General features: G+C 38.4%; 1 protein-coding gene across 1 annotated transcript in view; it reads right to left on the bottom strand.

The window, feature by feature from the left end:
• The window catches only part of LOC143889922 (ADP-ribosylation factor GTPase-activating protein AGD3-like), a 105,407-nt gene that overhangs the window by 59,031 nt on the left and 25,062 nt on the right, over positions 1-21,314 (bottom strand). Inside the window, exons 2-6 of the mRNA XM_077394324.1 lie at positions 19,082-19,158; positions 18,165-18,265; positions 17,518-17,588; positions 5,700-5,762; positions 2,668-2,712 (exon numbers count right to left, since the gene is read on the bottom strand). Of these exons, the coding sequence (XP_077250439.1) occupies positions 2,668-2,712; positions 5,700-5,762; positions 17,518-17,588; positions 18,165-18,265; positions 19,082-19,158 (357 nt within the window). The remainder of the gene's footprint in view (positions 1-2,667; positions 2,713-5,699; positions 5,763-17,517; positions 17,589-18,164; positions 18,266-19,081; positions 19,159-21,314) is intronic.

Below are 21,314 nucleotides of genomic sequence, written 5' to 3'. Positions count from 1 at the left end.
GTTGGGTGAGGGTGGTTGCAGATGGATGGTGGGAGGCAGGAGGGCTGCTGGTTGATGGCTGCCGGTGTGGGGGTGTAGGGAGGAGGGAGGCGAGATGAGGTGCGAGTGGAGGGAGAAGAGGCGAGGTGGAGGAAGATGGGGCGAGTTGGGCGAGGGAGGTTGCAGATGGATGGTGGGAGGCAGGAGGGCTGCTGGTTGATGGCTGCCGGTGTGGGGGGGAATGGAGGAAGAAGGAGAGAGAAAAAAGAAAAAAAAAAGGAAAGGGAAAGAAAGAGAGGAAGAAAAAGAGGGGCGAGGGGTTCAATGGGGGTCCCCCTAAGGTGCCACAACCCTAGGGCTTTGATACCACGTTGAAGGAGAAGAAGAGAGTAGAGTAGAGAGGAGAATCGAACAAGAGAAAGAGTTCTGAGTAGGAGAGATGCTCCCCCTCACTAATGCATTTATATAAATAGGAATAAGTACAAAGACAAAAGTGCCCTTAGGTAAATATTGACTTTTAACAGTTTCCATACATTTCCGTAATTTTATAAGATTTCCATCGAAATTTCCACCAAAACCAAAATGTTTACATTTCCGTGATGGCCGAAACCGAAACCGAAATTTAAAACCTTGAAAATAAGCAGCCTATCATTGGGTTGAACTCGATATCTATTGTCCAACCACAAACCTAGTTTACGCATCGGCTGCTTTACAAATGCCATATCCTAAACAGTCGCAAGTTTCAATAATACAATTACATACCAAACTTGAGCTGCAAAAGGGAAGCCCAGTGTGGTTGCGTACCTCAGATGTTTAAAAGGCAATTTCTGGCCACTAGCAACAAAACAAAATTTTAAAAGGGGATTTCTGACCATTATAAAGAAGTTTTGCATGCTCTTATACGATTTTAGCTCTAGATTATAAAATGTATGTTCCATCCAATTAAACTAATTAAGATATATGGCAATGATATTTACAATTAAAAAATGAAAATCTTCCCTACTTTTATGAACTATGTCAGATATTGCTCCAGCATGAAGCATTGTTCTCCTAGAGCGTGCAACTGAACACTCGCATGGCCGAGTTTATGCTAGCCTAGAAGTTAATTAGGTCGTGTGGCGAAAATAAATGGACGAGACAATGGTTATTAGAAGTTCAAGTGGCCAGATTATCAAGTTAATAGAAACAATAGCAGTAACCAACCTTTGCAATCAGTTCTGAACTCATCGAAGTAACCAAATAACTCTCCTTGTTAAATAATTCAAGCATGCAGCAAACAGATCCATATATGGTACAACACTAGAATGACATCAATCTATGTTTCGCACCTAAAGTGTCTCCATTTTGCCCTTGGTGGGTATACTCCTAAGCACCCTGAGTCTTATTGAATGGCAAACACCAGAGCTATTCAGTATCTTGCAGATAATCCAAGCAAAACCAACACACCTTGTGAAAATTACTATAAGCTAATGTCGCGCATCACCAGTACCTTCATTTTTGCTTTTGTGGTTATCTTCCTAAGCACTAAGACCCGCAGTCTAATTGGATCACACATACCAGAGCGACTCAATCTCTTGCAGATGATCCACGCAAAACCAAAGCTTTATCTCCATTTGAGGATCATCATATGAAGGTCCAAGCAGATGATTGCCATGAAAATGCCAGCACAGAAGCAATAGTAGTCTCACTTCGATGGCTAATTTCCTCAACTCAATGTTTTCTTACTAGCTCTAAGTAAATTTGAATTCTTCAAGATGTTTTGACAACATAAGGATCTAAAACAAGCGAAGTGATCACAGGACACAGGACGGGTGAGCGATTACATACACTAATTGGTATCATAATTTAGAACAGAGAACCCTTTGCAGGTCTTACATGATGATAAGCTACACACTAAGCTTCTTTGTGATTGTTAAACAATTGATTTCTATTTAACACAAACAGCGCCACTGACAGTTTTTTTTGCTCCTATGACTTTATGAATTGGTATTCTCGCATATGTTATCCAAAACGCGAACCATGTTTGTCAGCCTGAGGTTAAATTTCCCCCTCGATAGGTACCCTGGGTCAACTTGGATCAATACAATCAGATTAAAATGAAAATTATAAACCAATCTCCAACATGGTTTCGTGGTTTGAGGCTGTAAGTGCTCCCACGAGGTGTTGGGTTCAAGTTTGGTAAAGAGAAGAAAGAGATCAAAATGAAAATTATAATTACATATTTGCAAGTTCATGTTATTTAAGATTCTCTGATGAAAACAATGATATTCTGTTCAAAAGAAAAATGCGATTACAGAACTTCCACCCACAGAAATAAATCAACTCTCATAAGTCCCGGTCATTATTTCACTTAACAGTATAACATGAAGATATTACATGCCCAAACATTGATAAGTGTGAGGCGATGGTATAATTAACTACAAATTAATTAACAGCCCACAGCAGCACAGTTGATCAGCACCACAAAGAGTCTGAGAACCATGACAAATTTGCAGAATATTGTTTTTTTCCTTTTTGAATGGCTACAAGAATTTTATTACCAATACAGGAACAGGCCCAGTACCGAGATGGTCACAATACAGGATAACAGAGAACAATACAATCGAAAATAAAAGCATCCTCCAAAAATTTGTACAATATTATAAGACCTTACAACACTAAAACTTGAAAAATCCATCGAAAGCAAACCTGGTCATACAGAAGGGTAGCCTTGTCAAACCGCTTCCGAGCATCCTGCAGCAAGACAAAATTCAGTAAAGCAAATAAATCGAAGTCACCACATAATTGAGTGAGAAGAGTAGTGTATAATGTTTGCAAGGATAAACATACAAAAACATCATTAACTATGTTACTTTTCGATTTGGAAAAGCCTCTGAATCTCTCAGTAGCATGACAGACAAAACAAATAAAAAAAATCCGATGCATTTTTAACACTCAAGCTAGCCAGTGAATGACTGCCCCACACTGTGGAGGTACGCTCTTAGATATTCATGCATAAAACTGCTGTGAAAGAAACTAGCTGAGACAAATCACCCAGACTAATAAATTATGATATGAGAGTTGTTGCAAGCAAAAGATGGCAAAGAAAATTTGACCAAGTAGCAATTCTTCCACCTCAAGGTATAGCTGTATAGATCATGGTTGTCGAAGACACAGCACTACAACTGATAAGCTCACTTCCTTCCCACCTACTCACAAGGCAGGCACCAGGGCAGCTACCTAATGACAGAGGAAGTGGACTTATGTATACATGGTGTATATTAATATGTCTGCCACTCTGCCTTGTGTGCAATTGTGCATGACAGTGTATAAGCAAGCTGGCCGTGCTGTGAGTCTGTTTCCACTGCATCCATCATCCATCTGTACAAAGGGGGTTTAAGAAATTACTATTGGGTTTGGGGGATTCAAAATGTCGCACCTATGTATTCTCCCCTTATGTAAATGGCAAACAATGTTCATACCCCAGAGCATTTTGAGAGGAAATGTTGCCCACGTTCTAAAGTGGGGCAACAGTATGTGGTTGAGCTGCTATCTACAGATATGGCAAGTCTAGGCAAAGCGTCATATCAATCACCCTGGTTTCGAGCAGCTACTTTCGACAGAAATTATATGGACCGGAGATTAACATACTCATTCATAATGTAATTTAGAAAGTGAAAAAAAGGGAAGACGAGAAAGAGACTACTTTATCTCTACAATAAAGATGAGTTGGGAGTAGTGAGAGATCATGAAGGTGGCGTCATCGACCCAGAGGCTATTATATTGGCCATTGGCTGGACTAATTTTTCCATTTGAGTGTTCTTATTAAACCTTTCAGGCCTAGAATGCCAAGTCTTCCACACAACTCCCAACAAGTCCACCTAGAATGCCAAGTCTTCCCACAATGATCACATCGTGGTTTGTCTTTATCATATGCAATCTCAACTCTTTTACCAAATCTATTTCCTCCTTTTGAGGCTACGGATTATGAAACAAATATTGAGTTATCATGAGAGAAATGGCTGCATAGCTTTCTGATAGCATTCCTTACTCAGGACCAAGGCGTACACATAAAGAAAACGAAGAGTATCACTCCTCAAAATCTGCATCTGAGTAATCTCGTATTCTCCACTGGCCTGAAGAAAAATCAAAGATATGATTCTCCTCTACCTATTTCTGATAACACTCTACGTCATTCCTAGTGTCTCATTCCAACATTTAATAGTGATCTAGATCCTGGTAATGACTCTGAAGCATAGCGTAATATCCTGTCTCAATTAATAGTTGATATATATGAGTTGAGTGGCATTCTTCCTCTAAGAATAATTTTTTGCTGCCTTGTCCCAAATCTCATGGGCATATCATCTACTAATATGCGACTACATAAAACCATCCAGCCATCACATCACCATCATGCTCTCGCATTCCCACGTATCATAAAGTGAGCCATCTAATAGATGATATCTGTTCTTACAGACTGCACACGAGATTTGGGACAAGGAAGGGAAACTTGAGTACTTGAGCCGGTTGAAGCAATCAAAGATAGTTCTTGCATTCCCACTTATCAAAACTCATCATAAAGTAAGTCATCTATCCTTGATTGCTTCAACCGGCTCAAGTACTCGAGTTTCCCTCAACCACCAAGGTACATCATAGCAGCTTGAGACCATTCAAGGTAATTTGAAACATCAACGGTTTCTTAAATTCTTAGGTCACTCGTAAAGGAAAACTACTTTAAACCATATCCATTTAATACCTTGTACATGTATATTTCTTTATCTATCAACTACCATGTAAATGTAAATTTCTTTAAAAATATTAAATGTCTTACATAAGTAGTAACCTAAACATACATAGGATCACCATAGTTTCCAATCGTAGGACCATTACACAGAGTCCCAAACACCATGGGCGTGGCTTCAGAATCACAACAAATGGCCAACTGCCTCGGCCTGAGACAAAACTGAAGATCTTTTTCCACAAAGAAAAAGGGGCAAAATTTTGAGAGGACAAATCCTCAATACTCCGACGATAAAATATTTCTGTTTCCATCACTATTCATGTTAATGTGTTATATGATTATATTTATATGAATTGGATGCAAAATATGGTGCATGTATTATGTATAGATATTTATATGAATTACATGTGAAATGGGTGAAAATTTGAGAGGAGAAATCCTCAATACTCCTTCGATAAAATATTTCTGTTTCCATCACTATTCATATTAATGTGTTATATAATTATATTTATATGAATTGGATGCGAAATATGGTGCATGTATTATGTATAGATATTTATATGAATTACATGTGAAATGTGGCATGAACTGAATTATCAGACATGGACGACAGCATATGTCACTAGTTGTTCCATATTGTTAAACCAGCATGGATGGATGCCTTGCTTATGAGATGGTTTCTAAGTATGTATTTGTGGTTGTTTTGGCATTTCCTGAAGTTTCATCTTAAAATTCCATCATTTGCATATGTTTCCATGATTTTATAGGATTTCCAATAAAATTTTCAACCGAAACTGAAACATTTATGTCTACGGCGGTCGATACCGAAACTGAAACCAAAATTTAAAACCTTGCTTGCAGTCACTATTCATGTAACTGCTCATAACACTATACACATCACTATTCATGTGAATGACATGTCACATGTCCCCATATAATGTGGAATTACCAACAATGTTCAAACATCCAATATGGCTGTTTTCTAGTGCACAGATTTTACCTTGACATCTTGTAAATCAATGTTGACAAATTGAAACAATCTATCATTTAGCATGTGTTCAACCTGTAAAGGCATTGCAAAAATATCAGCAAAAGATGGCAACTAGAACAAGTAAGTTTAAGTCACAAATAATTTCTCAAAAGAGTAGCTAGAATCTTTAGGTACTAGAAAAGCAATTAAAAATCTATAAAGTTCAAGTTAAAAAGTGATAAGAATGTAACAGGGGCACTCCATCTTCTTAAAAATTGACAACACCGACATGTGTGTCAGACACGTCTATGCAGCCATGGCCAAAAAGCCTTAATTTATTTCTACTTGTGTCACAGCAATGTCTATACATCGTTCATATAGTTTTGAAATATTTGTTGTTACATTTGTATCTTATGCTTTTATGAACTAAAAGTTTTAATGGCATATTTTTCAATATCAATATATGTCAGTACAAATTTCGCATCACCCTTGTACTTGACCATCTCGGTCGATTTTCAATGAAATTTTTAGCCATTCAAATATTTATATATATATATATATATATATATATATATATATATATATATATATATATATATATATATACGGAGAAGTGTTTGTACTCGGTCAAGTACCTAAGCTTATCAACGCAGTCCCTCTAAGTTAACGCAGGAAGAAGAAGGACCGTCGATCGGTTCTAATCCAAGCCGTCCAAACACTATGGGTTAAGTGCCTCTCAGTTGCGCATTTCTCCCTCTCCTGCGTTACGATTCTCGCTGCCCTAGACGAGAAAAACTGAAGAAGAAGAAACAGAGTCCCTCCTCACGCCGCCCCTCTCCATAGATTATCTCCTTCACGCCGCGCAGCTCTCTCTCTCTCTCTCCCAACACTTGTTTATTTTTAGGAAGTTGCGCATTTCTCCCTCTCCCTGTTTCGATTCTCGCTGGAGAGGAGAAACCCTAGATGAGAAAAGAAGAAGAAACAAAAACTCTCTCCCTCACGCCGCGCATCTCTCTCTCTCTCTTCCAACACTCGTTTATTTTCAGGTAACTTATCTTTCTTCTTCTCTATTTTTCAAACCCTTTTTCTCTATTTTAATCTATGGTTTCTCTATTTGGGGAAAATGATTTAACAAAAACCCCTCTCTGCTCTCATTTCAAGCTAGGGTTTCTTCTTCTTCTACGGTTCGAAAATGATTTAACAAAACCCCTCTCTGCTCTCATTTTTAGGGTTCCAAAATTGCTTTACTATATTTTTCTCAACGTGTGAAAGCTCATGTATTTTTCTTCATTATACATATTTAATTCGATTCCAAAGAGCTGTTTACATTCTTCATATATTTAGTTGCTTCAAATTTATTTAAATTAAAACTACAGATTTTGAAAACTACAGATTTTTAAACCCTTTTTCTCTATTTTAATTTATGGTTTCTCTACCTAGGGAAAATGATTTAACAAAAACCCCTGTCTGCTCTCATTTGAAGCTATGGTTTAAGCTCTATCTGATTTTATATATCATCATTACAGCCTTGAGTTGATATGGGTTACAGTTCTACGGTCCTATTTTATTTTCGGAAAATTGAACCCTAACAGTAGTTTTCTTTGTACTAAAAGTAAAACGAAAAGGGCTTTAAAACAGCATATTGTAATTTTCCATTGAATTTCATATCTTGGAAAGCATAGAAATAGCTAGTCAAAGCCATAATTGTGGTAATGCGATTGTTTTTGTTCAATATTGTGCAGATAGTGAAGATTAATGGCCTCCTCTAACCGTAGCGATTCCAGTTCACTTGGAGAATTACCATGTAAATGTGGAATAAAAGCAGGTATTAAAATAACTCAGTCAGATGTGAATGGCAACCGAGGCCGGCCCTACTACACTTGTGGATTTAGTGTGAGTAACCATTTTTTACTTTTGAGCAAAAGTTCAATTTACTAAAGATTATATACAACACACAGGAAGGAGGTGGAAAGAAGAAGTGCGAGTTTTTCGAATGGTGCAACAATGTTGAATATAATAGGGAATTTGGTTCGAGGAGGGACAGCATAAGTGGTACTCAACGTCCGCAGAGGTTGGAGGCCGAGGTTGGCGAATTGAAGTTGTTGGTGCAACATGCGCGTCAACACATTAAAGACATTGAAAGGTTGGAGCACGAGGTTGCTGAATTGAAGTTGTTGGGGCAACAGGCACGTCAAGACAGTAAAGACACTGAAAGGCTGAGGCAAGAGGTTGCCGAATTGAAGTTGGTCGTGCAAGAAGGGCGTGAAGCCGTTAAATTAGTGGAGAATGAAAACGGGTGGATTAAAGCGATTGGGGTTGTTGTTTTTTTCATAATTGTTTTCTTTTTCCAATGTATCACTAAGTAAGTAAGTTAGGACCGTAGAACTGTAACCCATATCAACTCAAGGTTGTAATGATGATATATAAAATCAGATAGAGCTTAAACCATAGCTTCAAATGAGAGCAGACAGGGGTTTTTGTTAAATCATTTTCCCCAGGTAGAGAAACCATAGATTAAAATAGAGAAAAAGGGTTTAAAAATCTGTAGTTTTCAAAATCTGTAGTTTTAAAAATCTGTAGTCCCACATCAAAATTTAAATAAATTTGAAGCAACTAAATATATGAAGAATGTAAACAGCTCTTTGGAATCGAATTAAATATGTATAATGAAGAAAAATACATGAGCTTTCACACGTTGAGAAAAATATAGTAAAGCAATTTTGGAACCCTAAAAATGAGAGCAGAGAGGGGTTTTGTTAAATCATTTTCGAACCGTAGAAGAAGAAGAAACCCTAGCTTGAAATGAGAGCAGAGAGGGATTTTTGTTAAATCATTTTCCCCAAATAGAGAAACCATAGATTAAAATAGAGAAAAAGGGTTTGAAAAATAGAGAAGAAGAAAGATAAGTTACCTGAAAATAAACGAGTGTTGGAAGAGAGAGACGCGCGGCGTGAGGGAGAGAGTTTTTGTTTCTTCTTCTTTTCTCATCTAGGGTTTCTCCTCTCCAGCGAGAATCGAAATAGGGAGAGGGAGAAATGCGCAACTTCCTAAAAATAAACAAGTGTTGGGAGAGAGAGAGAGAGAGAGTCGCGCGGCGTGAAGGAGATAATCTATGGAGAGGGGCGGCGTGAGGAGGGACTCTGTTTCTTCTTCTTCAGTTTTTCTCGTCTAGGGCAGCGAGAATCGTAACGCAGGAGAGGGAGAAATGCGCAACTGAGAGGCATTTAACCCATAGTGTTTGGACGGCTTGGATTAGAACCGATCGACGGTCCTTCTTCTTCCTGCGTTAACTTAGAGGGACTGCATTGATAAGCTTAGGTACTCGACCGAGTACAAACACTTCTCCGATATATATATATATATATATATATATATATATATATATATATATATATATATGTACAAACATGTAGGTGTATTGGGTTTTCTATATAGGTGTCAGTACAAACATGTAGGTGTACAAAGAGGTTGTGGGCCCTTGGATGCGAAGATACGGCTATGCTTAATATAGGTTCTAATGGGAGAATAGACCACTTTCTAAGTCTGTTTTATTTTTCGGCAAAAGGTAAGTTCCTTTTTACTGTGGTAAAGAAATGGCTGATCCTTCCTCTTCTTCCTCTGGTCATCGTACCTATAAGAGACTACAGAGAGAGATTCCAGAGTATACGGAATGGTTCCAACATCGTCATTGGATTCGTAGTCTGCGGTACAATTCTGCAAAAGCTTCGGTGCAGCCCCCACTATTCCAGAACAAGTCAAAAGGATTATCAAGAGTCAGTGGAAGCAGTTTCAAGAGGACTACAAACTCACTTCTGAAGAGTTCTTCCCTCTAATAGGTACACCCAACTTAAAGAAGATTTGTATACCGATGTACAAGCTTCCTTTTTTTCCAAAGCTGGTTGGAATTTTCCGATAAATTGAGGCGGCTTGAATGGGAGGAAAAGCGAACCCTTCGTATTCAGAAAATAGCAGAGACCATAGCTATTCAGAAGAACCAAGTGGAAGAGGTTCCTTTTCCACAATTTGCCTCAGAGTTTTTGCCTGAGGACATGGAACTGGCGTTGGATATTGGGATTTTAATGGTGGAACTAAATGAATGCGCATGACGGTCTTAAGTTAAGGATCAGGTTGTTCACTTGTTTTTGGTATCCTGATAGAGATTTATGTGTATTTGGGCTCTGGACACATGAACGATGGAGGAAGTAAAGAGGACAAAGAAATAGAATGAATCTTAGATAAATAGGTTGTTACGTATGATACACTAGGGTAATCTTATTTCTCAAAAAAGAAGGAAGGAATGGTGGGATGCCCTAGAGGATGTCTTAAAGTTGGGCGAGATACACGGGTTTTTGGATTTTATTAAATGTTTAGGATCGATAGCCCCAATGCTCTGGTAGTTCAGGGTATGCCCTGAATTGCCTACTTAGATACTATGTAATGGTCCTAGGGACTTCTTGTCCCCATTGTACTCTTCATGGTATCAATATATATGTCACTTTTCAAAAAAAAAATATCTTGTCTAATACCTCAGTATTCATTGCCAACACCAAGAAGTATATTGCCCACACCAAGAAATATATTGGTTCCCTGTACTTCCCTGGTGATGGAAAAAATGAGGGTTGTAGGTTGAATTAATTTACTACAACGTTTTTTGTTTGAGAAGGTCGGGGAAAGTTCCTGTTTGATTCAGGGGTAAATCTACACTGGTCTGAATCAGGGTATATATCCTTGTCAGCCCTTTACTATGTAATGTAAGCGGGACCTCTGGTCCCCTTTGTAATTATTATAGTATCAATAAAATATGTCATCTTTCAAAAAAAAAAAAAATATATATATATATAGGCACTGGGCAAACCAACCGATTGGGCATTAAAACTCGGCCATATTGAAGGAAGCCTATATTTGTCGTAGCATTCCGCACTCAAAACACTAACGATTCTAGATTTATGGAAGTGGCATGCCAAAACTGCCAATATGCTGGTAGCAAAGTACTAAAGGAAGAACTATTGAAAATGCTTATCAATGCCCTTTTAGAAGAAAAGTTTTAACATAAAAGCCATCAAGAGATATACCAAACCACTTGCGTTGTCCCATTCAAAAAAAATATCAAGAGATATACCAACATGCCACTATTGGCAGGTAAGTTTGGATGTTTGAGTGCCACAAGTCCTCTAGAAATGCTTCACTAATTAAATTTGAAAGAAAAAAAAAAATTTCTACCATATAGTCGAATTCACTACAAATTCCTAAAATCACCCAAGTAGTTCGGCATGCTTTTCATAGGATTGGTTGAAACTTTTTTTTTCATAGCAGTACGTAGGAAGCCTATGGCATTAATTGACACAATCCTTGCCGAATAGGGCACCCTTAATGCACCTTTCCTTTGGAGATGAGAAAAGTTTGGAAGCCAAAATTCAACATATACGTCGTATCGTCGATAAGACTGAAATGAGCAATATGCATTCTCATGGCCCAGAAACAAAATGATGTGCAATGTTTCGACCACATTTTTGCGTTTACATATTCTTCCATTCTTTTTACAATTTTGTTCAAATAAATATGATGATATGTTAATTGTAGCATGGTTTATTAGATTTGTGGTGTGTGTGTTGGCAGACGTATCAGTTGCTTGACATTCTGCTTGTCTATCCAGTTTTTTTTTTTTTTTTTTTGCTATTACTTGAACTTAAGAGGCATAAAAACAACTATTTTTAAAGTAAAGAAATGATCAAATGAGCAATAATGTTTGGAAAAACACTACTATAACTACAAAAATCATGAGTGGCACAACACAAAACTACTAGTAGTCCCAATAGGCACAACTCAAGGTAAATAGTCTTTAAAGACAAATTAGCCACTAAAATAGCAAAACATAAAGGAATTAAAAGGTAAAAATATTGCAAAATTCAGGAAATTATGCTATATAAAGTAATTATATATCTGGTTTTCCGATAATTATGATGAGATTGGGTTGCTCAAGCTAAAAGCTATCTATGTTGGGCATCAATGTGCTACAACTCAATATAAAACTTGTTAGGATTGAATCTGAGTCATCTGAGTCTTTTTTGGTAGTTAAATGTGTTTTTTTTTGAAAAAAAATTTGGCAGTTAATGTTATAAGTGGGAAATCTCATGCCCATGGAAAGCCATGAGGGAAATCTCATGCCCATGGAAAGCCATAAGCATTTTGGTTCATACCACGGAATTCATTAATAGAATAACCTAATAGAAAATTACCCATACTTGGAGATAAGAAAATATGGCTATAGATACAGTATCCATGGTTTTAGATTTCAGTTTCGGTTTCGGTTTCGGTATCACTTGGCACGGAAACGGAAACATTTCGGATTCGGTGGAAATTTTGGTAGAAATCTCGTAAAATCATGGAAACTTGCAAATGACGAAATTTTACGAAATGCTAGAATGAGCACAAGTCCATTCTTAGAAACCATCACATAAGCAAGAAAGCCATCCATAATGGCTTAATCACATCAAAAACCCGATGACATGCGTTGCCGCGTATGTCTTCAGTCAATACCACAGAAAATTACGTGGTACTATTGGTCCCATGTCAATCCAACATCACATGCCTAAGATATGGTTACTTTGCTGTGAAGTTCAATGATGTTGCCTACCAAATATCATTCTCTACGTTAATGAAATGAAATAAAATGCAAATCATAACATCTTTCCATTTTTTGTCGTTCCGACCATTTCGGTCGAAATTTAGGGGATTGGTGTCAGTCCGGACCGACATCCAAAAATTCAGCCGAAATTTTGTGTGTCGGACAAAAATTAAAACCTTGGATGGGCTATCTCCATCAAGTATTTGCCAGATGGTACCGTACAGCGTTTGAAAGCATGTTTGGTTGCAAAGGGCTACACTTAGACGTTTGGGGTGGATTATACTGAGACATTCTCGTCAGTGGCAAAGATACCCTCTGTCCAAGTTCTTATCTCTTTCGTGGTTAACTGGGGTTGGTCGTTATATCAGTTGGATGTGAAAATTGTGTTTTTACATGGTGATCTTACTGAGGAGACTTATACGGAACAACCTCCTGGGTATGTTGCTTTGGGGGATATGGGGTCAGTATGTCTCTATAAGGCTCTTTATGGACTGAAGCAGTCACCCCGAGCGTGGTTAGGGAGATTTAGTGAGGCATTTATGCACTATGGTATGAAGCAGTGTGTTGTTGACCGCTCCGTATTCAGCTCCCATTCTCCATTCTGAGGTTGGCTACATCTTTTTTATAGTGCATGTGGATGACATCGTCATAGTAGAAATGACCGGATAGGCATACAGAAGCTAAAAGTGTTCCTTCAGACTAGGTTTTATACCACAAACCCAGGACGTATCAAGTATTTTCTGGGAGTGGATGTAGCATATTCTTGCAGTGGTCTCCCATTGTCTCCAAGGAAGAATGTACTGGATATATTAGGAGAGATTGGACCTTGGGGAACGAAGCCTGTTGAGGTTCCTATGGATCCTAATGTGAAGCTCTACCCATTGCAGGAGTTGTTGGAAGACCTGGGCAAATATCAGAGACTGGTTGGCAAACTAGTAGATTTGATTGTGACTCATCTTGACATTTCCTATGCAGTGGAAGCAGTTAGTCAATTCATAAGTTCTCCTCGTACTTCCCATTGGGGAGCAATTCATCAGATAGTTAAGTACTTGAAGAGCAACCCTGGGAAAGGCTTATTCTTCAAGAAACATAATCATGTGAGGTTAGAATGATTCACGGATGCATAGTGGGCAGGATCTCCAGCAGATGGGAGGTCGACCACAAGGTACTGCACCTTTGTTGGAGGGAATCTAGTGTCGTGACAGAGTAAGAAACAATATATGGTGGCCAGATCTAGCTCAGAGGCAGGCAGAGTATCGAGCTATGGCTCATACATGTAGAGAGTTGACCTAGTTGAGGTCACTTCTGACAAAGATTGGTGTTCCTTCCTCATCTACAGCATCATTGTACTGCAACAATAGAGCAGCTCTTCATATTCCCTTCAATCGAGTTTTTCACGAGAGGACGAAGAATATTGAAGTGGATTGTCACTTCTTTCATGAGAAACTCCAGAAAGGAAAGAATTGCATTATGTTCACTCGAGCTGGGGCTCAACTGGCTGATGTATTCACCAATCCATTGGGAAAATCTAAGTTGAGTGACATTTGTAACAAGCTGGGGTTTATGGCATATACACTTCAGCAGAGAGGGAGTGTTCGAAGGGCATAGTTGTCAAACTCTTACGAGTCGTACGAGTCAACTCTCGAGTCGAGTCGAGTCGCATAGTTGTCAAACTCTTACGAGTCGTACGAGTCAACTCTCGAGTCGAGTCGAGTCGAGTCAACTCTCGAGTCGAGTCGAGTCGAGTCGCCTCTGTCGAAAACTCTAACAAGTCATCTAGTGACTCTTACGAGTCGCTCCGAGTCGAGTAAAAAAACTATAACTCTTACGAGTCTTATCGAGTCGTTGGACCTAGGCTTTCTTGCTTTGATGGTTGAAAACTTGGAAGTAGGAAATTAAAACTTAATTATTTGTGTTCATGCAAGTTACAAGCATGTAGTTATTTACTAGTAAATGGTGGGCCCCACGCCATCAAAACATGAGATGTAAAATGACGGGCTCCAATCAAATGCATAGGTTTGGGTAGGGACGGTGGACACCACCTTGTCAATAACATTAGGGGTAAAGTGGTGGGCCCCACTTTCTGCATTGGTTTGCATAGAGACAGTGGGCCCCACCAATCCTAGGCATGGTCATTAAATATTAGGCCCCACCCCATCATAGCCTGAGGTGTGAAATAATTAGTCCAAAGTTACCTAGAACGCGGTTCGTTCGGGTACGCAGTACGGGAACGGGTACGGGGTACGATGGTAGTCCGGTACGCGGTACGATGAGGGTACACACACACACACACACACACACACACACACACACACACACACATATATATATATATATATATATATATATATATATATATATATATATATAATTTCATATATTTTTACAAGAATGTCATTCCGTAGTACACACTACACACATTTAATACACAAAATATAAAAACCTCGTGTATGTCATACATATTTTTTCAAAAAGAAAGTTCCCGTTGGAATATATGAATATCCTTCCATAGTCCATACTACATCCATTTAATAAAAAAATAAAAAAACCTCATGTATTCCCTACATATTTTTTTTCAAAATAAAGCTCTAGTTCCAATTCAACCCAAAATATATAAAATTTGTAGCTCTCTCCATCTCTCTCTCTCTCTCCCGCGGGTCGCTGCGGTTCGTCATTTTTGGCGATCCGGGTCGTCAGTGAACCACGTTTCGGATCGTGCGACCCCGGATCGCGGATCGGAGGGCGGATGGTGAATCCGGTAACTATGGTCCAAACCATTCAAAAAAAAAAGTTGGTCCCACGGTGTATGCATGGGTTTGGATAGAGTTGGTGGGCTCATCAGATCAAGGGTAAAATAGTGGACCCTACCCATGCTATTCTTGGGTATAGAATATGAGCCCCACCCCACACAATCAAAAGATCAAAACATGATGTAGGGGAAAATACTTACTAGGAAAAACTTTTTTCTGGAAAAGGTGAATGACATTTGGAAAGTTACGTGCTTAGTATATATTATGGGTAGATAGATATTTTTGGCTTAGTGCTTTATCTATGTGCAATTGGGTTATAGTTTATTTACATGCTTCATCTTTTGAGATATAATGATATTTTTTTCAACTACATTTCTACTCTTTTCAAAAACTCTTACAAGTCACGAGTCGTGTGAGTGTGGAAATGATTTCAGCGCTCCAAAGTTTTGATAAACATGCGCTCACTTGTTTGCCGTGTAATATTTAAAGGGTTTTAAGAGCTTTTTGATAAACATGCACTCACTTGCATGGCTCACAAACCGTTGGGGGGGGGGGGGGGGGGGGGGGCACATTTTTGAGGGGATCCAAAGCATTCATTTGGAAAACCCTTCCATGGATAGGGTGTGTACCAAAAATTCATTTGGAAGGCCCCTATGGTTTGTGAGCCATGCACAGATAGCTTATCTGTGCACCTGCACATACTCTCTCTCTCTCTCTCTCTCTCTCTCTCTCTCTCTCTCTCTCTCTCTCTCTCTCTATATATATATATATATATATATATATATAGAGAGAGAGAGAGAGAGAAAAGTGTTTCTAGTCCGGCCGACTAGAGATCATTCTCTAGTCCGCCACCCAAAAACACATGGGTCCCACATATTTGGGTGATGCAAAGCATTCATTTGATGGGCCCTGACATAGAGACGGTGTCCACAAGAAATTAGCTTCATAGGATCATCCCAACCCTATGATTTGTGGAGCTTAAAATGGACGGCTTTGCATCACCCAAATCTTTCCATTTTTTAACTCCACAAATCGAAGGGTTAAGAAGATCCTATGAAGCTGAATTTTTGTGGACATCCTATCTATGATGAGGCCTATCAAATGAATGCTTTAGATCACCCAAATATGTGGGACCCATGTGTTTTTGGGTGGCGGACTAGAGAATGATCTCTAGTCGGCCGGACTAGAAACACTTTCCTCATATATATATATATATAGAGAGAGAGAGAGAGAGCATTTCCTACACACTTGTGTAGGTAAGTTACCTACACACTACCTTAAAATACAGTGGGGGCCCACATTGTTTGGGTGATCCAAACAATTCATTTGAATGGTCCTCACATAGATAGGGTGTCCACAAAAAATCAGATCCATAGGATCATCCCAACCCTACATTTGTGGAGGTAAAATGGACGTGTATAAACCATCACAAATTAGTCCATTTTTTGCCTCCATAGTTTGAATGGTTAGGATGATCCTATGGATCTGATTTTTTGTGGACACCCTATCTATGTGAGGACCATTCAAATGAATTGTTTGGATCACCCAAACAATGTGGGCCCCCACTGTATTTTAAGGTAGTGTCTTGGGAACTTACCTACACAAGTGTGTAGGAAATGTTCTCTCATAGATATATATATATATATATATATATCATGTGAGAGGAAAACTATCAGACTCTCAATGCCCCATCATCACCATCAACAAGTTTAGAAATTGAATATTCATTCTACAAATATGATAGACGACTGGCGGAGAGATCATTCTTAACAAGAGAATAGGGAGAAGTTGTGGAGACAATCATGGAATTTGAGTGTTGGTTTCTCAAAGTTGCCGTGTTGAAGTTGTGAACTGTCTTGAGGTTTATGCCGAATTAATAGGAAAAAGATGAGGAATTAAGTAAAGTTATATGCTAACTAGAAAATTCTGTTACTTGGTGCTTCCCGGCCATAATTGTCAAATTCCCACGACACCCCCCCAAGAACCGGGTACGGAACTAGTAGTTTAGGCTTCCCAGCCATAGTTGCCAAATCAATCCCCCCCCCCCCCCCCCCCCCCCCCCCAAAGAACCGGGTACAGAACTGGTAGTTTAGGCTGTCAACAAAGGCAAACACAAACCCAAGCAACCTTGTTTCTTACAATCTCTGCAGGACCGAGATATACAAAGAGGTTTTACAATTACAAAGATTGTCTTCAAATACAACAAGAAAAAAATTTGTTCACAAATGAAACAAAATAGTTTGAGAAATTCAACTGAAAGGAAAACCAGACAAACAGCAAGAAAGAGCCAACCCATGTATAACAGGAGCAATGAGAGCAATATAATACCAATAAAAACTAGAGTGTGTCCAGATAACAGACATCATTAACTTCTAATAAGAAACGGACCATTTATGTGTGGCATTAATGCAGAGATTTTCACAATAAGAACAGCGGGAGGAAAAAAACAGCAAGAGGAATTGAGAAAGTCTACCTGGGAACGAAGAACTTCCTTGTATGTGCCTATTTCTCTTAATGCAATTGTAAATTTGGTCATTACAGGCCCTAAGACAACACGAAGTTTCATCAATAACACTGGAAAACAAACCAGATAATCAATTGTTTCTAAACACAGTATTAAAGAACAGACTGGGAAGGATAAAATAGAAGCCAACAACAAAAATAGTATTGTTTAGAGTTGTCAGAAAAATATAAATAGAGAGTACAAGAGTCGAAAAATTTGTTCGTTTTTTCTGTATATGTCATGGAAAGAATTGTGTCAAAGTTATCCATCGGCATTTCATGGTCATCAATCAGCATAAAGAAGCTATGCAAAGCAGTTTCCATATTCGACTGTGCATTTGGACAGAAAATGGTGAAAACTGTCTTCATAAGCTAAATTCGGCCATGATGTCAAATGCAGGGACATATTTAACTGAACAATCAGTTCAAGAGCAACATATGTTATTGAATTACCCTATATAAAACCATTGATCACTGAAATTCATATTACAACCCATATGGAGCACCAACTAAATAGCAAGTTTATGTAATTAAGTAGAGATGTTACCGCTAATCGCTAAAATAATTATTTAGAACTAACATGATATTTCAAGAACAAATAATAAGCATGAGACTAACCTCCAAAAGCAACACTGATAGGGTCATTATGCCCTCCTCCAAACATTTCAAGAGAGCTTGCAAAAGCAATGTCTCCATCATATCCCTCCCCAAGCCCTTCTCTGAGTATCAAAAGAAAACATGAACATGAAATCCTTGAAAAATTGAAGAAATACTACATGCAAAAGAAATGATATCCAGACAGCAACATACGATCCAAACCATTTTTGGCAATAATAAAGCCAGTACGGATTTCCTTCAATAGAATCGCATACAAGGTACATTAATACTTAAAAAAGAATAAGGGGCCGTTTGGATACGCGGATTTTAGAATCCAAGTTTTTAGTTTGAACACAGTGTAAACAAGGGTTCATGATCAGGCTGTTGTGTGCTGTCCTGGCAGCGTTTCTTGGATTTTAAGCAAGAAAATCAGGTTTTAAAAATCTCTCCTGCAACCTGAGATTTCTAAAACCTGGAAAATGGGAGGATCTTCTACTCTCTTGATGATGGAAAGAAGGGAGAGAAGTAAAAAATGAGTCAAAAACTACGGCTGGTCCTCTCCTTCTCTTGTCTCTAACCGTCTTTTACACTGTTTTCAAACTAAAAACCTGGATTCTAAAATCCGCGTATCCAAACGGCCCCTAAAAGTGAGAGGTAAAAAGAGAGAGTGAGGCGGGAGTTGAGTGATCCTTAAAATTTTGAAAATATTGTGAGACTGTCCTACAATTCTAAATTCAAATTTATGCAGACTAAAAAGATAGTACAATAAAAATTGAAAAACCTCTAATATCACTAACATTGAAACCAGTGATACCAAATATATGTAGCATGTTTCAGGCCATAGTTTGTGCATGTATTCCATCAAATAGAAATATCTAGAGGTACTAAAAATATGAATAAAACAAGATATATAAACAGGTCTAAAAGTATAGACATACGTATATTTTCGACATCCTTTGTAGAACTTTAGACCTCTCTCCCTTAATGATTCTGCACTTTCCTCTAAAGATTGAACCTGTTATGCCACCAGAAGATGGGTCTACAATCAGAACATGCAAAAGAAAGAAAGCAATCACATCCTATTGTATAAGCAGATATTTCCCAAAAGCCACCAGACACAATAAAGTATGAATCGAATACAATAAAATATTAATTCACAAGTCAATGATGATGATGATAGAAAGCAAAGCAAAAATATGCAAGTTACATATGATAAACCAATCAAATTGTAGTCAAAGTGAAAAAAAAGCAAGAGAATACTGGGAAAAGTTTGTTTCATGAAAATATTGAGAACCGTGATTGTTCCTTTACCATTTTAAGAACAGATAATTGGAATGGAGCTCAATCATAATTGGACCGGAGTTCAATTACCCATCCATTTTGATAATTGCACCCATTTTCATTTTTTACAACCAAATACCCAATGGGAAGTTCACTTCCAATCCACTTCATTTCACTATTCTTGTCGGCCATTGGTAGGAAATCAACTAGACATGGCCCTATCGTGTAGCAATTAGAAATTTCCTTATATTTGCAATGTAAATAGAACGATGATATACCGCCTTTTTCTCGTAATGGCCCATGAAATGATAGAAGCTTTAGGGGTCATTCGGACTTGGGAAAATCTATGGAAAAATAAATTCCAGGCCTTGTAGGTTTCCTAATTTTGAAGAAAAGTAGAAAACAAGGTTTAATGTTTTATTCCAGGAAACCTTCCATGTAAAACGCCGGAAAAAAAAATCAATTCCCATTGAATAAAATTATCCAATAAAAAGTCTCCCTGCATCCCAACAGCTCAACATCTTTGAATAAGATGCAAGGAGATTTATAAACATATCGAAAATCTGTCAATTTCTTTCACCCAAAGGCCACAAAACACCGCATGTGGAGTGAAACACCAAAGGAATTTGCTTTTCTCCCAATATAGCTTTCCCCCTCCAATAAAAAACTCCAAAGTTGACAATGAGAAGACCATTGATACCTCAAATCTCCAAAAGTGGTTCAATCCCTCATCCGCTTGTCTGCAATTCTAAATCTTTCTTCTTGAACATGCCACCTGTATTTAAACTATTAGTCATCGTTTCCTGGACAATGCTCCAACAATCAACACTAGGAGGTACTTAAGTGCCTCAGATAAAAGAAATGGAATACAGGGAGCCCAATTTGGAATCAAGGTAGGAGAAAAGCAAGAGAAAAAATCCATGAATCCGCAAAAATAGCCTTCAACCCTAATATAATCATCATGTTTTTTGGATGCACTTGTTTTGCACCAATTTCTCCCACAGATATTGATCGTTGTCATCTTGGCTAGTTGATTTTTGGCCATCCTCTGTATCAAAGATAGACTACATGCCACATAATTCTCAAAATAAACTAAGCATCATGTTTAATCCCCCAAATATCTTCTATATTTTTCTCCTCGTTAAGCTTATAGGGAAAGTTCTCGATTTGCTCATACATAATTGGAGGATGGCATGCGACCATTCATTTTGGACTTCATATAGTTTTCTTACCTCATTAAGCTTAGGCTCATTTTGGGTCATTTTTTGACCCAGTCTCCATTCCTACTCACCATGGCAGCTGAAATATGGGTTTTATCTTGTCTAGAGCAATTAAGTCTGGATTCATTAATCGTCTTTCTACGTACCCATGTGGCCCTATAACTTCTTATGTTCGATATGTTGATGATACAATTATCTTTGCAGAGGCATCTCTTGACCAATCAGCTGGGATCAATGTTTTGATCTCCCTCATTGAAGATACAACTAGGCAACGTAATAATTGAAGTAAACCCTGTGTGCATGGCCTCAACCTTAATGTCTCTAAGACTGAACCCATTGCCATTGTCCTTGGTTTTAATGGGTCTGAGGGTCGAAAATGACCGATCCACCCAAAATAAATAACCACAATCACACCAGTAGTTCAAGGCCTAGGGGAGATACGATTGAAATATGATCGCGTGCAGCCCCTCAAGGAATAGAGAAGTTTTGCGGAGGATCTAGGGATGGTAGGTACCAAAAACTGGAAAAGAGTGGTGAAGAAGATAGTAACCAGTAAGGTTATCAACCGGAATAAACAGAGGGGAATGAGAGTGTCAAAGATGCCGAAAGTCCCCTGGCGCTGCAAAGGTTGCAGCCACTGAGAAAAAACAGTAAGAGGGAAGGAGGACTG

Source organism: Tasmannia lanceolata, unplaced genomic scaffold, assembly GCF_043159265.1.
Source record: "Tasmannia lanceolata isolate RefF3 unplaced genomic scaffold, GAP_Taslan_0.1 ptg000013l, whole genome shotgun sequence".
Classification (NCBI taxonomy): domain Eukaryota; kingdom Viridiplantae; phylum Streptophyta; class Magnoliopsida; order Canellales; family Winteraceae; genus Tasmannia; species Tasmannia lanceolata.
Note: the sequence above shows the minus strand (reverse complement) of the source record. Positions and strands in the feature narration are given on the sequence as shown.